Here is a 21,187-nt window from a genome sequence, read left to right on the forward strand (position 1 = left end):
AAGCAGAGACATTACTTTGTCAACAAAAGTCCTTCTACTCAAGGCTATGGTTTTTCCAGTGGTCATGTATGGATGTGAGAGTTGGACTGTGAAGAAAGCTGAGCGCCGCAGAATTGATGCTTTTGAAGTGTGGTGTTGGAGAAGACTCTTGAGAGTCCCTTGGACTGCAAGGAGATCCAACCAGTCCATCCTAAAGGAGATCAATCCTGAGTGTTCATTGGAAGGACTGATGTTGAAGCTGAAACTCCAATACTTTGGCCACCTGATGCGAAGAGTTGACTCATTGGAAAAGACCCTAATGCTGGGAAGGATTAGGGGCAGGAGGAGAAGGGGACGACGGAGGATGAGATGGTTGGATGGCATCACTGACTCGATGGACATGGGTTTGGGTAAACTCCAGGAGTTGGTGATGGACAGGGAGGCCTGGCGTGCTGTGGTTCATGGGGTCGCAAAGAGTCGGACACGACTGAGCGACTGAACTGAACTGAACAGAAGACACGAGTTCAATCCCTAGGTCCAGAAAATCCCCTGGAGAAGGAAATGGCAACCCACTCCAGTATTCTTGCCTAGGAAATCCCATGGACGGAGGAGCCTGGTGGGCTTCAGTCCATGGGGTCACTAAGAGTCGGACATGACTTACCAACTAAACAACAGCAACAATTGCATGAAAACAAGAAAGATTGCTGGTGTGGTGTCCTTTCACAGATGTTTGTGAAATACTATGGCTGTTGAGTATGTGAGTGGAAGAGGAGGGATCTTCCACTTGGTATATCCAAACATGAGTTTACCTTGTCTTAGGTTTGAATTTAATGGATGAATATTGATGCTAAAAGTTACTGAGTATCTAAACCAAACTGGCTATAGTAGAAAGTGTATTTTATTTTCTCAGCCACTGAAAAGGCAAGGGTAAAGCTGGATTCAGGAACTTGAACTTGAGTATCAAGACTTGGAACTTCTCCCACCTCTTGGGTCTGTGTTTGGCTGTGTTGCTTTACTTTCAGACTTCAGAGAAAGCTGGTCCCAATCAACACGATCCTGAATCCAACAGTAGAGGGAATCTGCATCTTTATGCTTAAGCAAAAGTCTCAGAATTGTGTCTTAAAAATTTTTTTTATAATTTTATATTGGAACTATAGTTGTTTTACAATGCTGTGTTCATTTCATATATACAGCATAGTGATTCAGTTATATATATATCTATTCTTTTTCAAGTTCTTTTCTTGTTTAGGTTATTACAGAATATGAAGCAGAGTTCACTATGCTATAAAGTAGCATCTATCTATTTTATATGTAGTATTGTGTTTATGTTAATCCCCCACCTTTTCTCTTTAACTGTAAGTTTGTTTTCTAAGTCTGTGAGTCTGTTTCTGATTTGTTAATAAGTTGATTGTATCATTTTTAAAAAATTCCATATATAAGTGATATCATATGATATTTGTCTTTGTCTGGCTTACTTGACTTAGTATGATAATCTCCAGGTCTATCCATGTTGCTGCAAATGACATTATTTCATCGGAATTGTCTTGTTAACTTTCATTGGCCTGATGTAAATCCTGTTCCCATCCCTGTGAGTAGTATCAGGAGCCAGGGGCCATCTCTTGAGGGTCTTTGTGTCCTCAGTGATTAGCACAGGTGTTACACAATGTGTAGTATAGTAGGTGCTCAGTGTACCTACTGATGTTAGGTGAAACTGTAACGTGCTCTTCTGAAAGCAACCAGTTTGCATTGTTAGAGCTATTCTAATATATTCCTGATTTTAATTTTGAAGGATGTTGGTTAAAATTAGGTGACTTGTTGGATAGGCTGAATGAAAAATGAAAATAAAAGTCGCTCAGTCGTGTCCGACTCTTTGCAACCCCATGGACCAGGCAGTCCATGGAATTCTCCAGGCCAGAATACTGGAGCCTTTCCCTTCTCCAGGGGATCTTCCCGACTCAGGGATTGAACCCAGGTCTCCCGCATTGCAGGCGGATTCTTTACCAGCTGAGCCACAAGGGAAGCCCAAGAATACTGGAGTGGGTAGCCAATCCTTTCTCCAGCAAATCTTCCCAACTGAGGAATTGAACCGAGGTCTCCTGTGTTACCAGAGAAGGCAATGGCACCCCACTCCAGTACTCTTGCCTGGAAAATCCCATGGACGGAGGAGCCTGGTACGCTGCAGTTCATGGGGTCGCTCAGAGTCGGACATGACTGAAGCGACTTAGCAGCAGCAGCAGCAGCTCCTGTGTTACAGGCAGGTTCTTGACCAACAGAGCTGTCAAGGAAGCCACATACGGATAGGCTGAATATAATTACTAAAATCCAAGAACCTGAGACCTTGTATCTGCATATTATCTGGACTCTGTCCAAACTTCATAGTATAATTTGGGAAATAAGAAAGTAAGCTAAAAATGAGTGTTGTTTAAACACAGTAAGAGATTGGTTAAGAGATAAGAGGTCCCCCACTGGCAGGAAAAATTTTCTTTTTTTGAATCATGCTGCCGAGTAGTGGGAGTCGTGAGGGTAACATAGATGATAGTTGGATATGAGAAGATTTGAATTTTGGAATACCATGCCATTACAGTTCAGAGGAATGAGTCAGTAAAACTAAAATTACTCTTTCACAATTGTGACAGAATATGAAATAAGCACATAATGATCTTTTAAACATATGTTGTTTGAAATTCATTTTATAGAGATGTTTAAAATAGGTGATCTGGTGGGTTGTGTAAAATATTCATTGAATCTAATAAGAGGAAAAGTGACCTGAAATAAATGTAAGATGTGTGTTGTGTCAGTCACTAATGCCTAGTCTGCTGAGTTTAATAAAGGGAATTCCAAAGACTAGATTTTTAGTATGATAGAGGAAAATGTACCTAGTTACCCTAAAAAAGAAACTATTCAGCACTTGTGTAATTACGCCTGTCTTCTGATGGGAACTTCACTTTCAAAGCTTTTTCTACATCGTCTAACTTCCATTGAATGCCAGCTTTGCCTCAAAAACAGCTTGCCTCTTACAAGCTGAAAAGATGAAAGCAGAGGCGATTCAATTATCAGTGATGTCACAGAATTTGAAGCATTTCTAATCATGCTTGTTTGTTCATTTTGCATAATCTCAAAACTCACTGATGTGCACCAATCCGAAATGAATTTACTGACTTAACCACAGCATCTAATTGCCTCGGAGACTGGAAGAATGCATCATTTGAGCTCATTGGCCCTGATATTAAAAGATGTTGTTAAATATTTTAAACAGTCAAGAGAATCATAGTTTCAGTTAAATAAATGTTTAATAGTTTCAGTTTATCAGAATAAAAAGATGTAAACTTTTAGGAGACTCGTAATTATACAGTTTTATGAAAATCAGTCCTGAATATTCATTTGAAGCTGAATATTCATCTGAGCTGAAGCTCTAATACTTTGGCCACCTGATGCAAAGAGCCAACTCATCAGAAAAGACCCTGATGATGGGAAAGTTTGAAGGTAGGAAGAGAAGGAGATGACAGAGGATGAGATGATTGGATGGTATCACCTACTCGATGGACATGAGTTTGAGCAAACTCCAGGAGTTGGTGATGGACAGGGAAGCCTGGCATGCCGCAGTCCATGGGGTCGCAGTTGGACATGACTGAGCGACTGAATTGAACTGATGGTGGTTTTGGTTATTGTGCATGAGTTTAAAATGGTAGAATGCTCGGAAATATGTAGCGTAAATGACCTACCATATTATTCAAGACAGAGATGTATGGTTTGTAGGAATAACATGTAGTAGACAGTCTCATGTGGTTATGGGTAGGCAGTCTGGAGATGAACTCCTGGGTTCAAAGCTTGCCAGCCACTTACTTAGCTAAAGGACACTGCGTGTGTTAACTAATATCTATGCCTTAGTTCCCTGAGCTATGAAATGGGGTTAATAATACTGACACTTTCACAGAGATGTTGTAAAGGTTAAATGTGTTATTGTGTATAAAGTACCTAGAACAACACTATATAAGCATTTGCTGTTGTGATTCCTTTCTATAGGTCTTAAACTTTTTCTTCAGGGTATATGGAATCTTAAAATGCTGTGTCACAGGCTTTCCTCGCGGTCTAGTGGTTAAGACTTTGTCTTCCAGTGAAGGGAGTTCAGGTTCGATCCCTGGTTGTGGAACTCAGATCCCCCGTGCCTCGCGCAGCCAAAAAAAAAAAATCGAAAGATAAAAAAGAAGCCATGTTGTAACAAATTCAATAAAGACTTTAAAAATGGTCCACATAAAAAAAAATCTTAAAAACTCTGTTTAATAATATCTAAAAAAAATATGAAAAGTCTGCAGTAAGTTCAAGTGCATTGCATTGAAAAATTCAGTAATTAACTTAAAGCTACAAATGTGGTTTATTTTGTGCCTCCTCTAAGACACATCCCTCACACTTCCTCATACTTTTGGATACTGTATTTCAAAGTGTGTCCTAAGGATCAACTATATTGGAATCAGTCGGGCTGACTGTTAAATGCAGACTCCTGAACCCTACCCTGAACTAAGTGGATCAGAATTTCTGGGCTTGCAAATCAGTATTTTTCACAAAGGTAGGCATCGATTGTTATGCGTGACAGACTTTGAGAACTCGTGTTCCCAATTGTACATGATTCATCTTTCTCATGATATGACTCAGTCTCACTCTTTTTCACTTAGAACTTCAGATGTTCTTCTCTCAACCCAAGGTTCCATCACATCTCATGTTCAAGGAATTGAGTTTTCTTTCAAAATCACAACAGACCAAAGTTGTCTCTTTCTTCCACATCCAGGGCTTGGGTTGCTACCTCCACACCCCCTCCACTCAGCATTCTCTTTCTTGTCGCTAGTTTATTTCTTTCCCTCTGTTTGTCTTAAGTGAGATGTAAAATTATTCTAGCTTTAGAATTCCACAAAAGATCTTCATTTGTCTCTGGTTAGGACTGATGTTGAAGCTGAAACTCCAATACTTTGGCCACGTCATGCGAGGAGCTGGCTCATTGGAAAAGACCCTAATGCTGGGAAGGATTGGGGGCAGGAGGAGAAGGGGACGACAGAGGATGAGATGGTTGGATGGCATCACTGACTCGATGGACATGGGTTTGAGTAAACTCCGGGAGTTGGTGATGGACAGGGAGGCCTGGTGTCCTGTGGTCCACAGGGTTGCGAAGAGTTGGACACAACTGAGCGACTGAACTGAAGTGAAGCCCAGCACTCCCAGTTTCCTGTCACATAGGCTTTCCTGTTTTCCTTCTCTTTCATCTTTTTTTCTTTCTTTTCTCTCAGTGGACACTCCGGGCTTAGAAGTCAGGGAAGAGGTTGCGGTTGGTGAGGAAGAACTATCTACTATCTTATTTCTTCTCCCAAGTCCCTTAGCCCCCATGGCAGGCTTTCTAAGAGAGAAGGCACAGGTGTAAAAAATGTCCGGAATATCTGTCCCTGTAGGTCTACATCTCTTTCTTGGACTCTTAACTGAAATCTGCCTCCCTGTCGACGGATTTTGCAGCCTCACACATGTGAGACATCGTTAGTCAATCCCAGACTGCCTTGTTTGAATATATTCCACTGAGTCGTTTGCCTTTTAACCCTAAAGTACATTAAGAACATGTGTATCTGGTGGTTCCTAAATATGAAGCCTTGTGTGGCCATGTGGAAGTAGCAGCTACATGAAAATTTTATTACTTCTTGACCAAGGTAAAGATTAATAGGAAGCATTTTGGTTCATAGAGTATGAAATGCGACTCTTTTTTAAAAGCCATGAACTTGTTATGTTCGGGTGACCGCTCACATAATCCTTTGGAATCTTAATGATCCGTGAGATAAATTGCTCACATTTTTAGAGATACATCTACATCACAAAACAGCAGCTCTTTCAAGAGGCCCCTGCGCTGTTGTGCTTTTGAAAACACTTGAATCACCCAGAACTGAAAGTAGGAACAATATTGGCGTTTCACAAACACATACATTGTACGAAGAAGAAAACAATAAGGGTTTTGGAAAAGAAAGGAAATGAACGCTTTGCCAAACTTGCTTAGTTTTAAAGAAGCATGGGCATTTTCTAACAAGTGATATTAGTATTTTAGCTAGTACAATGGAGAAATTTAAGTGCTGGAAACTTATGTGTTCTTTCAGAGGATTAGTATTTCCTTGCAATAACTGAAAAATTTTAAAAAGCATTCTCAAGACAAAACTATGGGAAAAGTAGATACAACCAAGAAATAAACTTGGCTTTCACTCACTGCCTTGTGTGACCATTCCAAGAGTTTTGCTCATATTGATACTTGTATAATTGTCAAATAGATAATGTCACATTAAGGTTATCAGTCCTTTTGATAATTTTAGTTTTTGCTTGTCTTGTACAGTTTGGTTTGGGGGAAGATGGGCTTTAATTCAGTTCACATGTTGCTGCTTAGGTTTTTCTTAGAATAAATTGGAGGAACATTTATTTTTAATAAACTAAATTTGATAAGTGTAAGGCAAGTTATTACTATTATGTTAATATGCAAATTAAAGAAAAAAAAGTACTTATGAATAGTAAACAGTTCCACAAAAGAGGATTGTCATTTTTGACTGATTTCTGTGACCACACATTTGAAATAGATAGCTTAATATTTGATATATTTTTATGTCTTAGTTGCTTGCTAACTCTTCACTCTGTATTTATATCTGTAGACAATGCACCCTAATGAAAATATATTGAATACATTTTGTGAACAAAGTCTTTTTTTTTTTCTTTCCTATAGGGATGCCCTCTGCATCTTTATTAGTAAATCTTCTTTCAGCTTTATTCATCCCTTTTGTGTTTGGAGAAACAGAGATCAGGTTTGCCGGACAAACAGAATTTGTAGTTAATGAAACAAGTACAACAGTTATCCGTCTTGTCATTGAAAGGATAGGAGACCCAGCAAATGTTACTGCGATTGTATCGGTAAGAGATGACAGTAGTTCTCTTTTTACAGAAATAGATAGGAAATGTCTCAGTGATCAGAATGTCTTTAACTGTTTGAGATTCTGAGTAGTTCCATTATGATAAATAATTCACAGATAAACTATTCATTCCTTTTATATGTCTTGGAGGTTTATAGAGTGATCTAAGGTAGCATTGTGTATTTGACAGTAATAGTATTTTAAAAATATAGACTGATTATTTTAAAATGTTAATATGCTTATTTTAAAACAAATTTAAACCAAAAATATCAAGTATTTCTAAGTAAATTTTTTTTGGGGTAACTTGGATTCTAGTTATCTCTGCTTGGATTTGTTGCTTAGAATCAGGTGACTTAGAGAAAATATATGAAATTTTAGATGTAGGAGAATGACAATTAAAAAAACTTTTATGTTAGAGAGCTCCTCTTTTGGGAGAAATTAAGTACAGTAAGTAGAAGTGAAAAGTAGAAATTTGATAGAAGATTGCTCTATCTTGCACACAGTTTAGTTAGTAGATGGGTTGTATGTACATGTATCTGTGTTTGTATTTAACCAGAAAATCATGTCATATGAACACTAAGGACATTGATATATTTGAGGCCCAAACTGCTTGGAATTTTTTTTTTAAGTTTTTTTAAGTGATAGGTTAAATTGCCACATTGGGAAACATTGTAAAAAGAGACAAAGAAGAAAAACTAAGAACCCCAATGTTATTATTTTGTGCACTGCTTTTAGTTTTTAATTTATGACATGTTTGTATTTGAATTTATTTTTAGTTTGATTATATTTGATTATTTAGTTTGATTATATATTTATATATTTTTAGTTTGTTATATTTTATAGCCTTTTACATATAATTTTGATCATATCCTGATAACTTTTTCAGGTCGTTCTGTCATATTCACAACTTTTCTTGATGGTGGCATCATTTCCCAGTCATTTCTCAACAGTTTTTCATTGAGGTTGCTTCCAATTTTTGCTGTCGTAAATATTGCTCTGATGAAACTCTTTACACGTACATACCAATTTCTGCATATTTTGAATTGTTAAATGATTTGGGGGTTATAGGATCATGATTTTCTCTTTGTATCCATGTCTTTTGATATTTAACACTTTCTGAAAGACTGTGCCAACTTTTTTATTAAGGTATGAATACAAGTTTTTCAACACCCTTAACAATTTATTTGGATTTCTCAAGTGTTTGAAACTAACTTTATTTTTGTAAATGAGAACTAGACATTGACTATAATATCTCCATACAGCCTTCATTTTTTTCTTTATACTCAATCATGATTTTTTCTAGTAGCGAAGTTACTCATTTTGCATTCTTTGGCAGAAAAAAATCTCATTTGGATTTTCACAAGAAGTTGCCGCTTTATAATTTCATAATTATTGCTCCTTTGAGAATCTTAGCAATGCTGATGTTACAGAATGAGGTCTTAAAAAGTTCTGAGGAAAAGTTTATAATGACTAATTAATTTGGTATACTAAAAATTGAGTCTTTATTGGTGCTGTGGGAGAATATAAATAAAGCTTCAAGTTGAAAGTTTTGGAAAGAGTAGTTTCATTAAACCCAGTTTTTTTCCTGATATATTTTGGCAGGCTACTTACACATCTTCTTTGGGCGAGTTTTAGCTATAGTTGATCTTCTTGTTCAGTTCAGTTCAGTCGCTCAGTCGTGTCCGACTCTTTGCGACCCCATGAACCGCAGCACGCCAGGCCTCCCGTATTGTTAGGTTTGCTGTAATCCACGTCAAATCAATCAAGAGGTGGAGGAAAAAAAAATTCACATCATTGTTTTCCTATGTAATTATTACTTTTCTATGAAATGATCCCTTTACCTTCAAGAGAATAAACAAATGTTTTTATGTAGAATCATTGCTTTTTATAATGCTTTTGAAAGGTGATTTTTATCAGTTGTTAGATATTTGATTAGTTTTTGTATATCCTATTTATAAACTTCAGTGTCATTTGATGATTAATGTTTTTTTTTTTCTCCTGTTGATTGCTGTATTTAGCATCAATTCTGCTTGTCCTAACTCTCTGTTATGTAAGAACTATCCGTGTTTTGCATTTGATAGCTATATGGAGATGACACTGGGGACTTTTTTGACACATATGCTGCAACTTTTATACCCTCTGGAGAAACCCATAGGACGGTGTACATAGCAGTATGTGATGACGATTTTCCGGAGCCAGATGAAACTTTCATTTTTCGCTTAACTTTACAGGTAAGTCCTTTTTTCCCCCCTGTTAAAGCTTAAACTTATAAAAATCTTACAACACTTAAAAATCAGTTTCTCTAGAGATAAGCCAGTTTAAGTGCTTGGTGGTGGTTTTCATGGAAGCCAGAACTGACAATCTCGTTGGCAATTCCATGGTCTGGTTATTCCTCAGACAATCTTGTTTAGAAGATTCTGCAGCTGGTTTTTGGATTAATTCAGCTTTATTTAGGAATTGCCATGACAGATGCTCAAGAAAACCTTGTCTTCCCTTTGGCCCTTTTCTCTTTTGCCCCTCCCCTGCTACCAGCTGCGCAAAGGATGACGGTGACTTCTGAGTTCCAAGGAGAGGGCTGCAAAAAGCAGGCCTGGAAGTTGGAGGTCGCTGTGCCTTAGACTAAATTTGGAGTGACCCTGGGAAAAATGCTTGACTAGCCTAAGGTTTAATTGTCCTTTATGACCTGATCTATTAGGTTGAGGCAATGGTGGCTAATACTGCTGTAGTTAATTTTTCTCCAGTGGATTGAAAGGTTTTTTTAGAAGGATTGTGTTGCTGTGATTAAAATTTTTATGAAATTGGTACTGGAAGCAATCATGTTTTGTTTTTGTAAAAAACTTTTCTCGTAATCCTTTATGGTGCTATTAAATATCAATAAAAATGTTGTAGCGCACTCTTGCCATACTTATTAGAAAAGTTGTACTGTTTTAACTTTATTTTGACTCTATGACTGATAGAATAACTAATTCTTTTAAGTTTTAGCACCTTCTATAGTGCAAGAAAAGAGTCATGTTTGAACCGAATTTCTTACTGTCACTTAATTCTCTGTTATATTGTGTTACAGAAAAACCTTAAAGAACATTTTGGCCAACTCAATCAATATTCAGTTCAGATCAGTTGCTCAGTCGTGTCTGACTCTTTGCGACACCATGAACCACAGCATGCCAGGCCTCCCTCTCCATCACCAACTCCCTGAGTCCACCCAAACCCATGTCCATTGAGTCGGTGATGCCATCCAGCCATCTCATCCTCTGTTGTCCCCTTTTCCTCCTGCCCTCAATCTTTCCCAGCATCAGGGTCTTTTCAAATGAGTCAGCTCTTTGCATCAGGTGGCCAAAGTATTGAAGTTTCAGCTTTAGCATCAGTCCTTCCAGTGAACACCCAGGACTGATCTTCTTTAAGATGAACTGGTTGGATCTCCTTGCAGTCCAAGGGACTCTCAAGAGTCTTCTCCAACACCACACTTCAAAAGCATCAATTCTTCGGCACTCAGCTTTCTTCACCATCCAACTCTCACATCCATACATGACCACTGGAAAAACCATAGCCTTGACTAGACCGACCTTTGTTGATGAAGTAATGTCTCTGCTTTTTAATATGCTGTCTAGGTTGGTCATAGCTTTCCTTCCAAGGAGTAAGCGTCTTTTAATTTCATGGCTGCAGTCACCATCTGCAATGATTTTGGAGCCTGGAAAAATAAAGTCAGCCCCTGTTTCCACTGTTTCCCCATCTATTTGCCATGAAGTGATGGGACTGGATGCCGTGATCTTAGTTTTCTGAAGGTTGAGCTTTAAGTCAGCTTTTTCACTCTCCTCTCTCACTTTCATCAAGAGGCTCTTTAGTTCTTCTTCACCTTCTGCCATAAGGGTTTTGTCATCTGCATATCTGAGGTTATTGATATTTTTCCTGGCAATCTTGATTCTAGCTTGTGCTTCCTCCAGGCCAGCATTTCTCATGATGTACTCTGCATATAAACTAAATAAGCAGGGTGACAATATACAGTCTTGACGTACTCCTTTTTCTATTTGGAACCAGTCTGTTGTTCCATGTCCAGTTCTGACTGTTGCTTCCTGACCTGCATACAGGTTTCTCAAGAGGCAGGCCAGGTGGTCTGGTATTCCCATCTCTTTCAGAATTTTCCACAGTATTAGTCATGAAATTTAAGTGATTATAATATATTACTAGACAGTAATTATTTAGAATTGCAACAATTTATATTTTAACAGTGATTAATGGTTTTAAAAACTCTTTTGAAGAGTTGTTGTTTGGGACTTCACCATGTTGACTTAGTTTGAATATATTTTCTCAGTCTGTGCCTTAGAAACATACTTGTATTTTTATTCATTTTCTGAATGATTACTTAAAGACTGAAATGCTATTAAAATAATTGTTTTCCTCTTGTTTAATGTGTTAATTTATTTTTTGGCTTTTGTTTTAGAAACCTTCAGCAAATGTGAAGCTTGGATGGCCCAGGACTGTTACTGTGACAATATTATCAAATGACAATGCATTTGGGATTATTTCCTTTAATATGGTATGGTTATGATTTGATTTATCTTGTGATTGCTAGATAATAGTTTATTAAATTTTTGGATAGCTTTTTATGTCACCTAGTATTATCCTGTGTAAACATCCTGTACGTGTTTTAAGTAAGATATGCGCAATTCCATCCATATTCCATATTCTGTGGAGTGTCCTTTTGTTTTATCTAAGATTACTTAGAAGCGATGAGGCCTGTACAGTCACGGTCATCTCTTGCCCTAATCTCTTTCTGCTGATCATTCCATCTGCCTCATTTGTTCCCTAACTTGGATGTTGTCTTAGTTCAATCTGCTATAAACAGAGTATCAGCACATAGACTGGGTGGTTTAATAATAACAGAAATTTCTTTCTTACAGTTGTGGAGGCTGACAAGTCCAAAATCAGGGCATCAGTAGATTTGGGGTTTGGTGTGTGGGCCTCCTTCCTGGTTCATAGCCAGTTCTCTTTTTGCTGTGTTACCATGTGGTGGAAGGGGCAAGAGAACTCCTGGAGGTCTCTTTTATAAGAATACTAATCTCATTGATAAGGGTTCTGCCCTCATGACCTACTTCCCTTCCAAAGGCCCCAGCTTCCAATAACATCACATTGGAGGTTAGGATTTGAACATGAATTTTGAGGAGGCACAAACATTCAGTCTATAACAGATGTTGTAACTCAGCTCCTTTTTTTTGATGTCCCCAAATGCCACTTAAAAAAAGCATTGTCTGTTAGCCTCCTCTGAAAGTTTGGAGTGAGTCGAGACACGAGAAATACATTGAAAGACCACTGAGAAAAAAAACCTATAGTAAGCTTAAATTGAATAGCAGACATTATGGCTCTTAAAAATTCTATAATTATTCCCTACCTGGAGATTTTCCTATTAATTAATATTTCTTGAAGGTTAAAGCTCCATGTCATCCCCCTCAGTTGTGCTCAAAAGTTCATTTTTTTCCTCCCTTATCACCTAATTCGTGTGCCCCTGGTCAGTTCTATGTTCAGAGGGTTTTGTCTTTAGAAACAACCACACAAGGCAGGTCCCCTCCCTGATAAAAATTGTGTTTGGCTCTGAAATAAAAACAGAATTTGTATTAAGTGGAATGATACATTGCAACTACATTTTAGTCTACAGTAAGGTTCCTGATTTTTAGAGTCTTTTGGATATGTTACTAATTATCATTACTAAAAGATGATGTGACGCTCTTCACCTTGTTATCTATATTCCAATTTAGGTAGCTCCTTCAATTGGTGTATTGTATGTTATTTTCTTAGCACCTTAAATTATCTTTGAAACAAGGTGAGCTATAGATAACATGATCTTTAGAGTTGCAGTATCCTTATTAAAAAGGATATGTGGATCATGCCAATGTAGTAGACATTTTGTAACCTCCATTATTACAGCATTTACAAAAGTTAATTAATCACATCACTTCTCTTTGAATGATAGGGAATTATTAGTTAATTATGAACCAGGCTCCCTTAATTGCTTAATTTTTCTCCCTACTGCCTTTACACTCATTCCCAACTTATTATCCCCAACCTCATACTGGTTCGTTTAAAGGTTTCTTTCCTTCTTTTGACATTAAATATCTTAGCCTCGGAATGAACCCCGGTCTCTAGCATTGGTCCCAAGTTCCCAACTGTTGTGGTCTCATGGCTGCCCGGCAGTCTCTGCCTGGGTACCTGCCCTCTGTGATTAAAATTCAACTAAGTAACTGATGAGCTCGCAGTTGGTACTTTAGTTTCCTAAAGTACCTAGTCTGACTTTGGTTTCCAGACTGGATGATGATTATATCGATGACAAAGATGACAATGATGGTGATAATAATTATAGCCAACCTTTGCTGGCCCTCACTATGTGTCCAATACTAGGATAAGCACTTAGGTGTGCAGTATCTCATTGCAACCTCATTAGAACCCTTTGAGACAGGCATTCCTACCCCTGCTGATGGATGGGGATTCTGAGACCTAGTGTCACCTGCTGCCTTGGCTGGCCTGTACCTGGCCACTCACCTCTTCTACCCTGAGTTTCAACTGGCCATACCAACACTTTCCAACACTTGAAGTCTTGGCTCTTTCTTCCCCTCAGTGATCATGTCATGAAAAAAGTCATTCAGTTCAGTTCAGTCACTCAGTCACGTCCGACTCTTTGCGACCCCATGGACTGCAGCATGCCAGGCCTCCCTGTCCACCACCAACTCCCGGAGTCCACCCAAATCCACGTCCGTTGAGTTGGTGATGCCATCCAACTATCTCATCCTCTGTCGTCCCCTTCTCCTCCTACCTTCAATCTTTCCCAGCATCAGGGTCTTTTCCAATGAGTCAGCTCTTCACATCAGGTGGCCAAAGTGTTGGAGTTTCAGCTTCAACATCAGTCCTTCCAATGAACACCCAGGACTGATCTCCTTTAGGATGGACTGGTTGGATCTCATTAGCAGCTGTCTGTTTTCAGTGGCAAGCCGACCGATGAGGAAGGCTGAGCACACACAGTCCCAGTGAACTACCCTGGTCTGGAGGCACAACTCATTCCTGTGACCTCTTGGGCTCCTGGGAGCCTTTGAATTCGTCACCTTTCAATTAGGTAACCTTTAAGATTCCTCAGCAGAACAGCTTGTTGTGGGCAGAAGCAGGGCAAGAACCTCCATCTTTTGTCTGACTAGTTTTATGTTCCCCTTATACTATTATTTGAACCTTCTAAGTCTTATTAGCTACAGTTGATGAAGGTGAAGAGACCCTACATTCTTAAGAGCACGACGTAGGTGGATTTGTCTGTGGAAAATTAGGATTTCTAAGGTAGTAACAGTTTGCATGAGCTCCTGACTCTGGTTGATCAGCACCTGATGGTCTTTGCTCTCCCGATAGCCTTTCTCAATCACGGTGAGTGAGCCCAGAGGCAGAAATGAATCTGTGCCTCTTACTCTCATCAGACAAAAAGGAACCTATGGGATGGTGACTGTAACTTTTGAGGTAAGTTTACTGTGAAATCATTTTAAATGGTAATACTTAGAACTCATACTAGATCCCTGCAATTTAAAAAATCAAGGTCCTTTGTGTAATAAACATGATGCTTAATGAAAATGAAATAGAATGCTTTCATTATCTGATAAATTTCATGTTTAATATAAAACTGTTTTCCTTGCTGCTTGGAATATACTATGCTTCCATGAAACACAACAGATTATTTTATATACAGGAAAATGATAAACCACAAATTAATAACAATAATTCTATAAAACTCATAGAAGATTTAAGACAGATCTTTTTAAGGATATACAATTTTAAAATGCTCATGGGTTCCTTAGGCTCACATAAAATTATCTAATATGTAGTCTTCCCCATAAACATTCTCCATTTTAAAAAATACACTTAATGGATGGTGGTAACAGCAGTCACATTCCAAAATTTGGAAAAAAATTGGCTGTAGAAATGATAAGGCATCATCAGCTGATAGTGTTTTCAACTCTCTGTGAATGTCTGAAGTTATTGTATTGACTCCTGAGCCTTTTGTTGTGTTGAAATGATTGCAGCTAACATTTGTGGAGCACTTAATGTTGCTCGGCCCTGGTCTAAGTGCTTTACACTGATTGTTGCTGCGTGTGAACTGCAGCTCTTCCCAGCACTCGTTGTCCCTCATGCCATTTAAAATGTTTTTTTCCATAGTCCTCACCATCATCTACCATGCATTTATTTATCTTCCATTTGTTCCCTTTCATTAAATGTCAGGTCCTGGTGGGTAGAAAGCTTGCCTTATTCTCTGCTGTATCCTTAGTACCTAAAAGAGGTCAGACACAGAGTACTTAATAAATACTTTTTGAAAGGAATATGATTTTATTAAATATTTACATCTAACCTGGTAAGGGGACCTTATTTCCTCATTTTAAAGATGGGGAAACAGCCACACAGAATTGTTAAAAATACCTCATCCAAGGTTACACCACCAGGGGTAGAAGTGGTATTTGATTCCATTACTTAAGAGAATATAATAATTTTGAATGCATTCTGCTCAAGAAAAAGTTTTTATAAATTTTTTCCTCAGCCTTAATATTATGGTTGAGAAAAAAGGGAAAACTCTTATAAACCATGTCATTTAATCTGCGTATGTGCTAAGTTGCTTCAGTCGTGTCCGACTCTCTGTGACCCTGTGGACTGTAGCCCACGAGACTTCTGCATCCATAGATTTCTCCAGGGAAGAACCATGGGATTGAACCTGAGTCAACCACATTGCAGGCAGATTCTTTACTCTCTGAGCCCCCAGGGAAGCCCTCGTAGTTTAATTACAGTCAAGATCTATAATTATATTATGGGCCTTGACTCCGTTAAGTAAAAGGGCAGACTTAATACAGGTTGGTGTCATCCTTCTTGCAAAACATTTTAAAGTAGATGTGTCAGTTTAGATCACAATAATGCTTTCTTACTCTAATGAAATGTTTTATGTTTATTGATGGCACCATGTTTCTTTGCAGATAGAGGGTGGCCCAAATCCACCTGAAGAAGATTTAAGTCCAGTTAAAGGAAATATCACTTTTCCTCCTGGCAAAGCAACAGTAGTTTATAACTTGACAGTACTTGATGATGAGGTAGGATGTGTTAAATGCTTAAAAGGAGCAAGGGCTCTCTGTATTACAGTCATCTTAGAGAATATTATGTCAAGTATTAAGTTATGTTCAGTGTTTGAAATTATTCAAGAACATAGTCTTATATAAAGTAATGTATTACAGCCAGATATGCCATAGCTGTTAATGCCTATTTTGGAATAGATCTTGTTAATATTTACCTTATTTAATTCACATGAAGTTGTATATCTGAAAGGCAATGAACTTGAATGTAACTGACAGCCACACTCAATACAAGCATTTCAGCATTTTGTAAACCTTGATGATTGATTTTACTAGTCATTGCAGTTTTGAGCAGGTATAGTATTACTTACCCAGCATAAATGTATTACTATAAAAGCAAAGAAAATTCTGTTGCAATTGATATTTATTTGTTTGGATGTTTTAAATGTTCACATTCATAGGAAGGCTTTTGTTATTTTTAATTTCACAGTGAAGCTACCAAGGATTGAGATATATGACATGGCTAGTTTAACTGGCAAGGAAAGAGTGAATTTGAACAATGTATACAGGGATGTTCCTTATGAGCTTACCAAAAGAAGACATGTCTTTTAATAGAATAACCTTAGCAGTATTACCAGAAGAAAACGGATAGCTAGGAATTTATCCCTCTACCCTCCCGCAAAAAAATCATGAAACTAAATCACAACAAATCCCAAAAAGATGAAGTAGAAGACATTATTAGAAAAGAGTATTTCTCTTGAAAAAGTGAAATATTAAATAGCACTGATAGCTCTAGCTCACTGGTTGTGAAAACTAGCAAAAGCTGTTTGTTTTTAGAACCTGGAACATTGAGCAGGTTATAATTTGGGGGCAGTGATTAATTATACATTTTAATTGTAAGTTTAAAAGACTATAGTTAATACTACAGTATTCTGTACTTCAGAGTTACTGAGAGTAGGGCTTAGGCAGTCTCTCCACCCATACATACATAGAATTAACTCTGTGAGGTGATGGATTTGTTAATATTTTGATCTTTGTAATCACAATGTATATGTATATCAAATCATCATATTGTACCCATAAATATATTAGTTATATTTTTTTATTATTCCTCAATAAAGTTTGAAGGAAAAAGATCTTCAGTCAAACCATTGCATCTTCTTTTTTGAGATAAATAGCTTTACTTTTTATATTTCTGTTGATGGAGGTAAAAGTATACATTATTTCACTTTCATTCATTTATGCTGCTAAGTCGCTTCAGTCGTGTCCGACTCTGTGCGACCCCATAGACGGCAGCCCGCGAGGCTCCGCCGTCCCTGGGATTCTCCAGACAAGAACACTGGAGTGGGTTGCCATTGCCTTCTCCATCATTCATTTATAGTGAAGTAAAAATTCAAATAGCACAGTAGAGATTATCCCTAGGATTTCTGTGTAGTTAGAAAAAAGTTTCATTTTAACAGTGTCATCAATTTACCTAAAGTGACTCATAGCTTCTTTTCCAGAGATACATGGTACATATTTTGAAAATCATAATTGGTATCATGGTTAAATCTTGAGATAGAAGCTGCTTAGAGAGAAGCAAGAATAATTGACATGATTGAAAACTAACAATTTGTATATGATATTTATTGTAGTTTACCAAATCCTTAAATATTATTAGACCTTGAATGTTGCTTCTGATCCTGCACACGTGATGAAACTAATAAGAACTTGTTTTTCTGTCAGATCTTTAGCTCCCTAGAGATTGATCAAGGTTGAAAGTCATTATGCTGGTACTTCATTTCTTATTCATATCATTGCTTTATTTAAAATATTATATTTACCTTTGGAAAATAATTTAGTAAATAGACACTGAACAAGCCTCCTTAACTGCTCCTTTCAGTTAAAGATTTTTTTTAATTTCTGTGTAATTGCATTGAAATATAAGGGCTTTTTACATTTTGTTTTTTGCAGGTGTTTTAGTTATTGATGTCTTGCCATTGCTTGTATTTCTCTGACAGGTACCAGAAAATGATGAAATATTTTTGATTAAACTGAAAAGTGTAGAAGGAGGAGCTGATATCAATACCTCCAGGAGCTCAGTTGAGATCATTGTTAAGAAAAATGACAGTCCTGTGAGATTCATTCAGAATGTTTATTTGGTACCCGAGGAAGACCACATACTCACAATTCCAGTGGTTCGTGGAAAAGATGACAGTGGAAATCTGATTGGATCTGATGACTGTGAAGTTTCTATCAGTTATGTTATTATAACTGGGAATTCAACAGCACAAGCCCAGCAAAATTTAGACTTCATTGATCTTCAGCCAAACACAACTATTGTTTTTCCACCTTTTATTTATGAATCACACCTGAAATTTCAAATAGTTGATGATGCCATACCAGAGATTGCTGAATCGTTTCAAGTTATGTTACTAAAAGATACTTTACGGGGAGATGCTGTGCTTTTAGGCCCTTCTGTTGTACAAGTCACCATTAAGCCAAATGACAAACCTTACGGTGTTCTCTCATTCAACAGTGTCTTGTTTGAAAAGACAGTTATAATTGATGAAGATACAACAACAAGGTGCGATTTATTTTCAACCTTGTATTGCTGCAGTTATTTTATTTTATTTTTTATTTTTTGCTGCAGTTATTTTAATACTACTCCAAGGTTTAATATTTGTGGTGTTGGACACAGTGCTGAACTGTTAAGGATATGTGTAATTTCCTCGACCATGGTTTTACTGTTTTCTTTCTTACTTGGGGAGTGATACTTAAAGCACATATTTAAATGTGCAAGTTAATTCATGTTATGGTAGTTTCCTAGGACACATCTTCATACCTACTCCTTCATATTAAAAGCAGTCATTCTTTATGGTTTGGATTCTGCTTACCAGTGGCTAGTGGCCAACTTGATGTTGAAAATGCCCACTTCAAGGGAAACAGAGTGTGTTATGTGACCATATCATATTTCTTCCAGATTTGAAGAAATTACAGTGGTTAGAAATGGTGGCACTCATGGAAATGTTTCTGTGAACTGGGTACTGACACGCAATAGCAGTGATCCCTCACCAGTAACGACAGATATCAGGCCAAGATCTGGAGTTCTGCATTTTGCACAAGGGCAGATGTTGGCATCGATTCCTCTCATGATCGTTAATGATGATCTTCCAGAAGAGGCAGAAGCTTACCTACTTCAGATTCTACCTCATACGATACGAGGAGGTGCAGAAGTGAGCGAACCAGCGGAGGTAGATCTCTTGCTACGCTTTGCTTGTAGAAATACTTCTGTGCTCTCGAACAGACAAAGAATTTGATCATACACATCTTATATATGTTTAGTTTGATGTGATAGGAAGAGCACGGGTTTTGAAGTGGTGGTTAATTCCCTTGCTGAAGGTGTCCCATCTGTAAATAAAAAGTTTGCTCTTAAAAAAAATTCCACAAAGTTTTCAAATGTGTTTTTAATTCATCTTCTTTTTGTTGTTGTTCAGTCGCTAAGTCGTGTCTGACTCTTCTGCGACCCCATAGACCGTAGTCTGCCAGTCTCCTCTGTCTGTGGGATTTCCCAGGCAAGAATATTGGAGTGGGTTGCAATTTCCTGCTGTCAACTGAGTTGGGAATCTTTCCAACTCAGGGATCGAACGTGCATCTCCTGCATTGGCAGGCAGATTCTTTACGACTGAGCCACCTGGGTAGCCCAATTAATCTTTTACTCTCTTACTTATACGAGTAATCATTTTTAGATATGATACAGAATTACACATTAAAATGCAAAATAGCCTAGAAAATAAACAGTTTGGTGATCTCAGATGTGAGAATTCTGCACTTTAATGTTTTATTCCTTTATCTGCAGCTTTTGTTCTACATTCAGGATAGTGATGATGTTTATGGCCTAATAACATTTTTTCCTGTGGAAAAGCAGAAGATTGAAAGTAGCCCAGGTGAACGATGTTTATCCTTGAGTCTTGCAAGACTAGGAGGAACTAAAGGAGATGTGAAGATATTTTATTCTGCACTTTATATTCCTGTTGGAGCTGTGGACCCTTTGCGAGCAAAAGATGGCATCTTAAATATATCCAAGAGAAGCAGTCTCATTTTTCCAGAACAGAAAACCCAAGTCACTATAAAATTGCCAATAAGAAATGATGCATTCCTTCAAAATGGGGCCCACTTTTTAGTACAGGTACTTTAATGGTTAAAATCATCTCAACTTTGGTTCAGCTGCATGTGTAGAGTGAGAGTTAACTAGTCATTATTTTATCCTTACTTATATTTTGGATTCTGTTGCTCACTGCAAATTATGTAGGGGGTCCAAAGAGAAACTGTCTACCCCTCAGGTGTGTAAGAATGAATAAAACAAGGGTTATACTAAGGTCAGTGTTTTAATTATGCAATAATAAAAGCAGATCAGACATACTAAGGCCAGTGTTTTAATTATGCGATAATAAAAGCAGATCAGACATGAAATGTAGGTCAGTATAATTCATGGTATAATGGAGTTATTCGTGAACTGTGAGGGGGGAGGGCCAGGAGAGAGCCAGTGAGAGGTCTGTCGTTCTTTTGAGTTGATTTGGGAAAATGTGACATAGGAATTTGGATTGTAGAATAAATATGTTTTTCATGATGGATATTGCAGGGAAGGCATTCAGAAATGAAAAAAGCAATTTGACAGAAAATTGTGTAGATACTTTTAAATAGTATACCAGAAAATCTATTAACATAGGTAGACTCTTTGGACTTTTATTACTTAATAAGAAATAGAACTCTTATAACATGTTTTTCTATCTTATTTCTTTTGTTTCTTAACTTTTATTAACCAAAGCATTATTTAAACATTTTTTTTAATTTAATGTTTTTGGCCATATGGTTTGGCATGAGGAATCTTAGTTCCCTGACCAGGGATCAGACGCATGCCCCCTGCAGTGGACGTGTGGAGTCTTAACCTCTGGACCTCTGGGGAAGTCCAAACCAAAGCACTGCTTTTATTGCCAAAGTTTGATACATCTGTACTCACAGTGCTATAGTTTTATTTTCCATATGGTTGCTATTGATTGGTTTTGACAATTAGAAAGTAATAAAAAGGTGCTTATCAAATTTTGATTATGTAACTAAACTTCCAAATTTCAAACAGAATCAGATCGTATGAATAGAGCAATAAAGAAGGATGTATAATCTGTTACCATACATTTTGCTAACTGAAGTATATCTGAAATCAAATCTCATATTTCATCA

At 37.4% G+C, this 21,187-nt stretch overlaps 1 protein-coding gene across 1 annotated transcript in view; it reads left to right on the plus strand.

Annotated features, from left to right (window-relative positions):
- The window catches only part of ADGRV1 (adhesion G protein-coupled receptor V1), a 537,185-nt gene that overhangs the window by 22,074 nt on the left and 493,924 nt on the right, over positions 1-21,187 (plus strand). Inside the window, exons 2-9 of the mRNA XM_081504948.1 lie at positions 6,713-6,897; positions 8,978-9,127; positions 11,335-11,430; positions 14,277-14,381; positions 15,878-15,991; positions 17,971-18,536; positions 18,933-19,203; positions 19,809-20,138. Of these exons, the coding sequence (XP_081361074.1) occupies positions 6,713-6,897; positions 8,978-9,127; positions 11,335-11,430; positions 14,277-14,381; positions 15,878-15,991; positions 17,971-18,536; positions 18,933-19,203; positions 19,809-20,138 (1,817 nt within the window). The remainder of the gene's footprint in view (positions 1-6,712; positions 6,898-8,977; positions 9,128-11,334; positions 11,431-14,276; positions 14,382-15,877; positions 15,992-17,970; positions 18,537-18,932; positions 19,204-19,808; positions 20,139-21,187) is intronic.

This window comes from Giraffa tippelskirchi, chromosome 6, assembly GCF_054371585.1.
Source record: "Giraffa tippelskirchi isolate mGirTip1 chromosome 6, T2T-mGirTip1v1.2.pri, whole genome shotgun sequence".
In the NCBI taxonomy this organism is placed as follows: domain Eukaryota; kingdom Metazoa; phylum Chordata; class Mammalia; order Artiodactyla; family Giraffidae; genus Giraffa; species Giraffa tippelskirchi.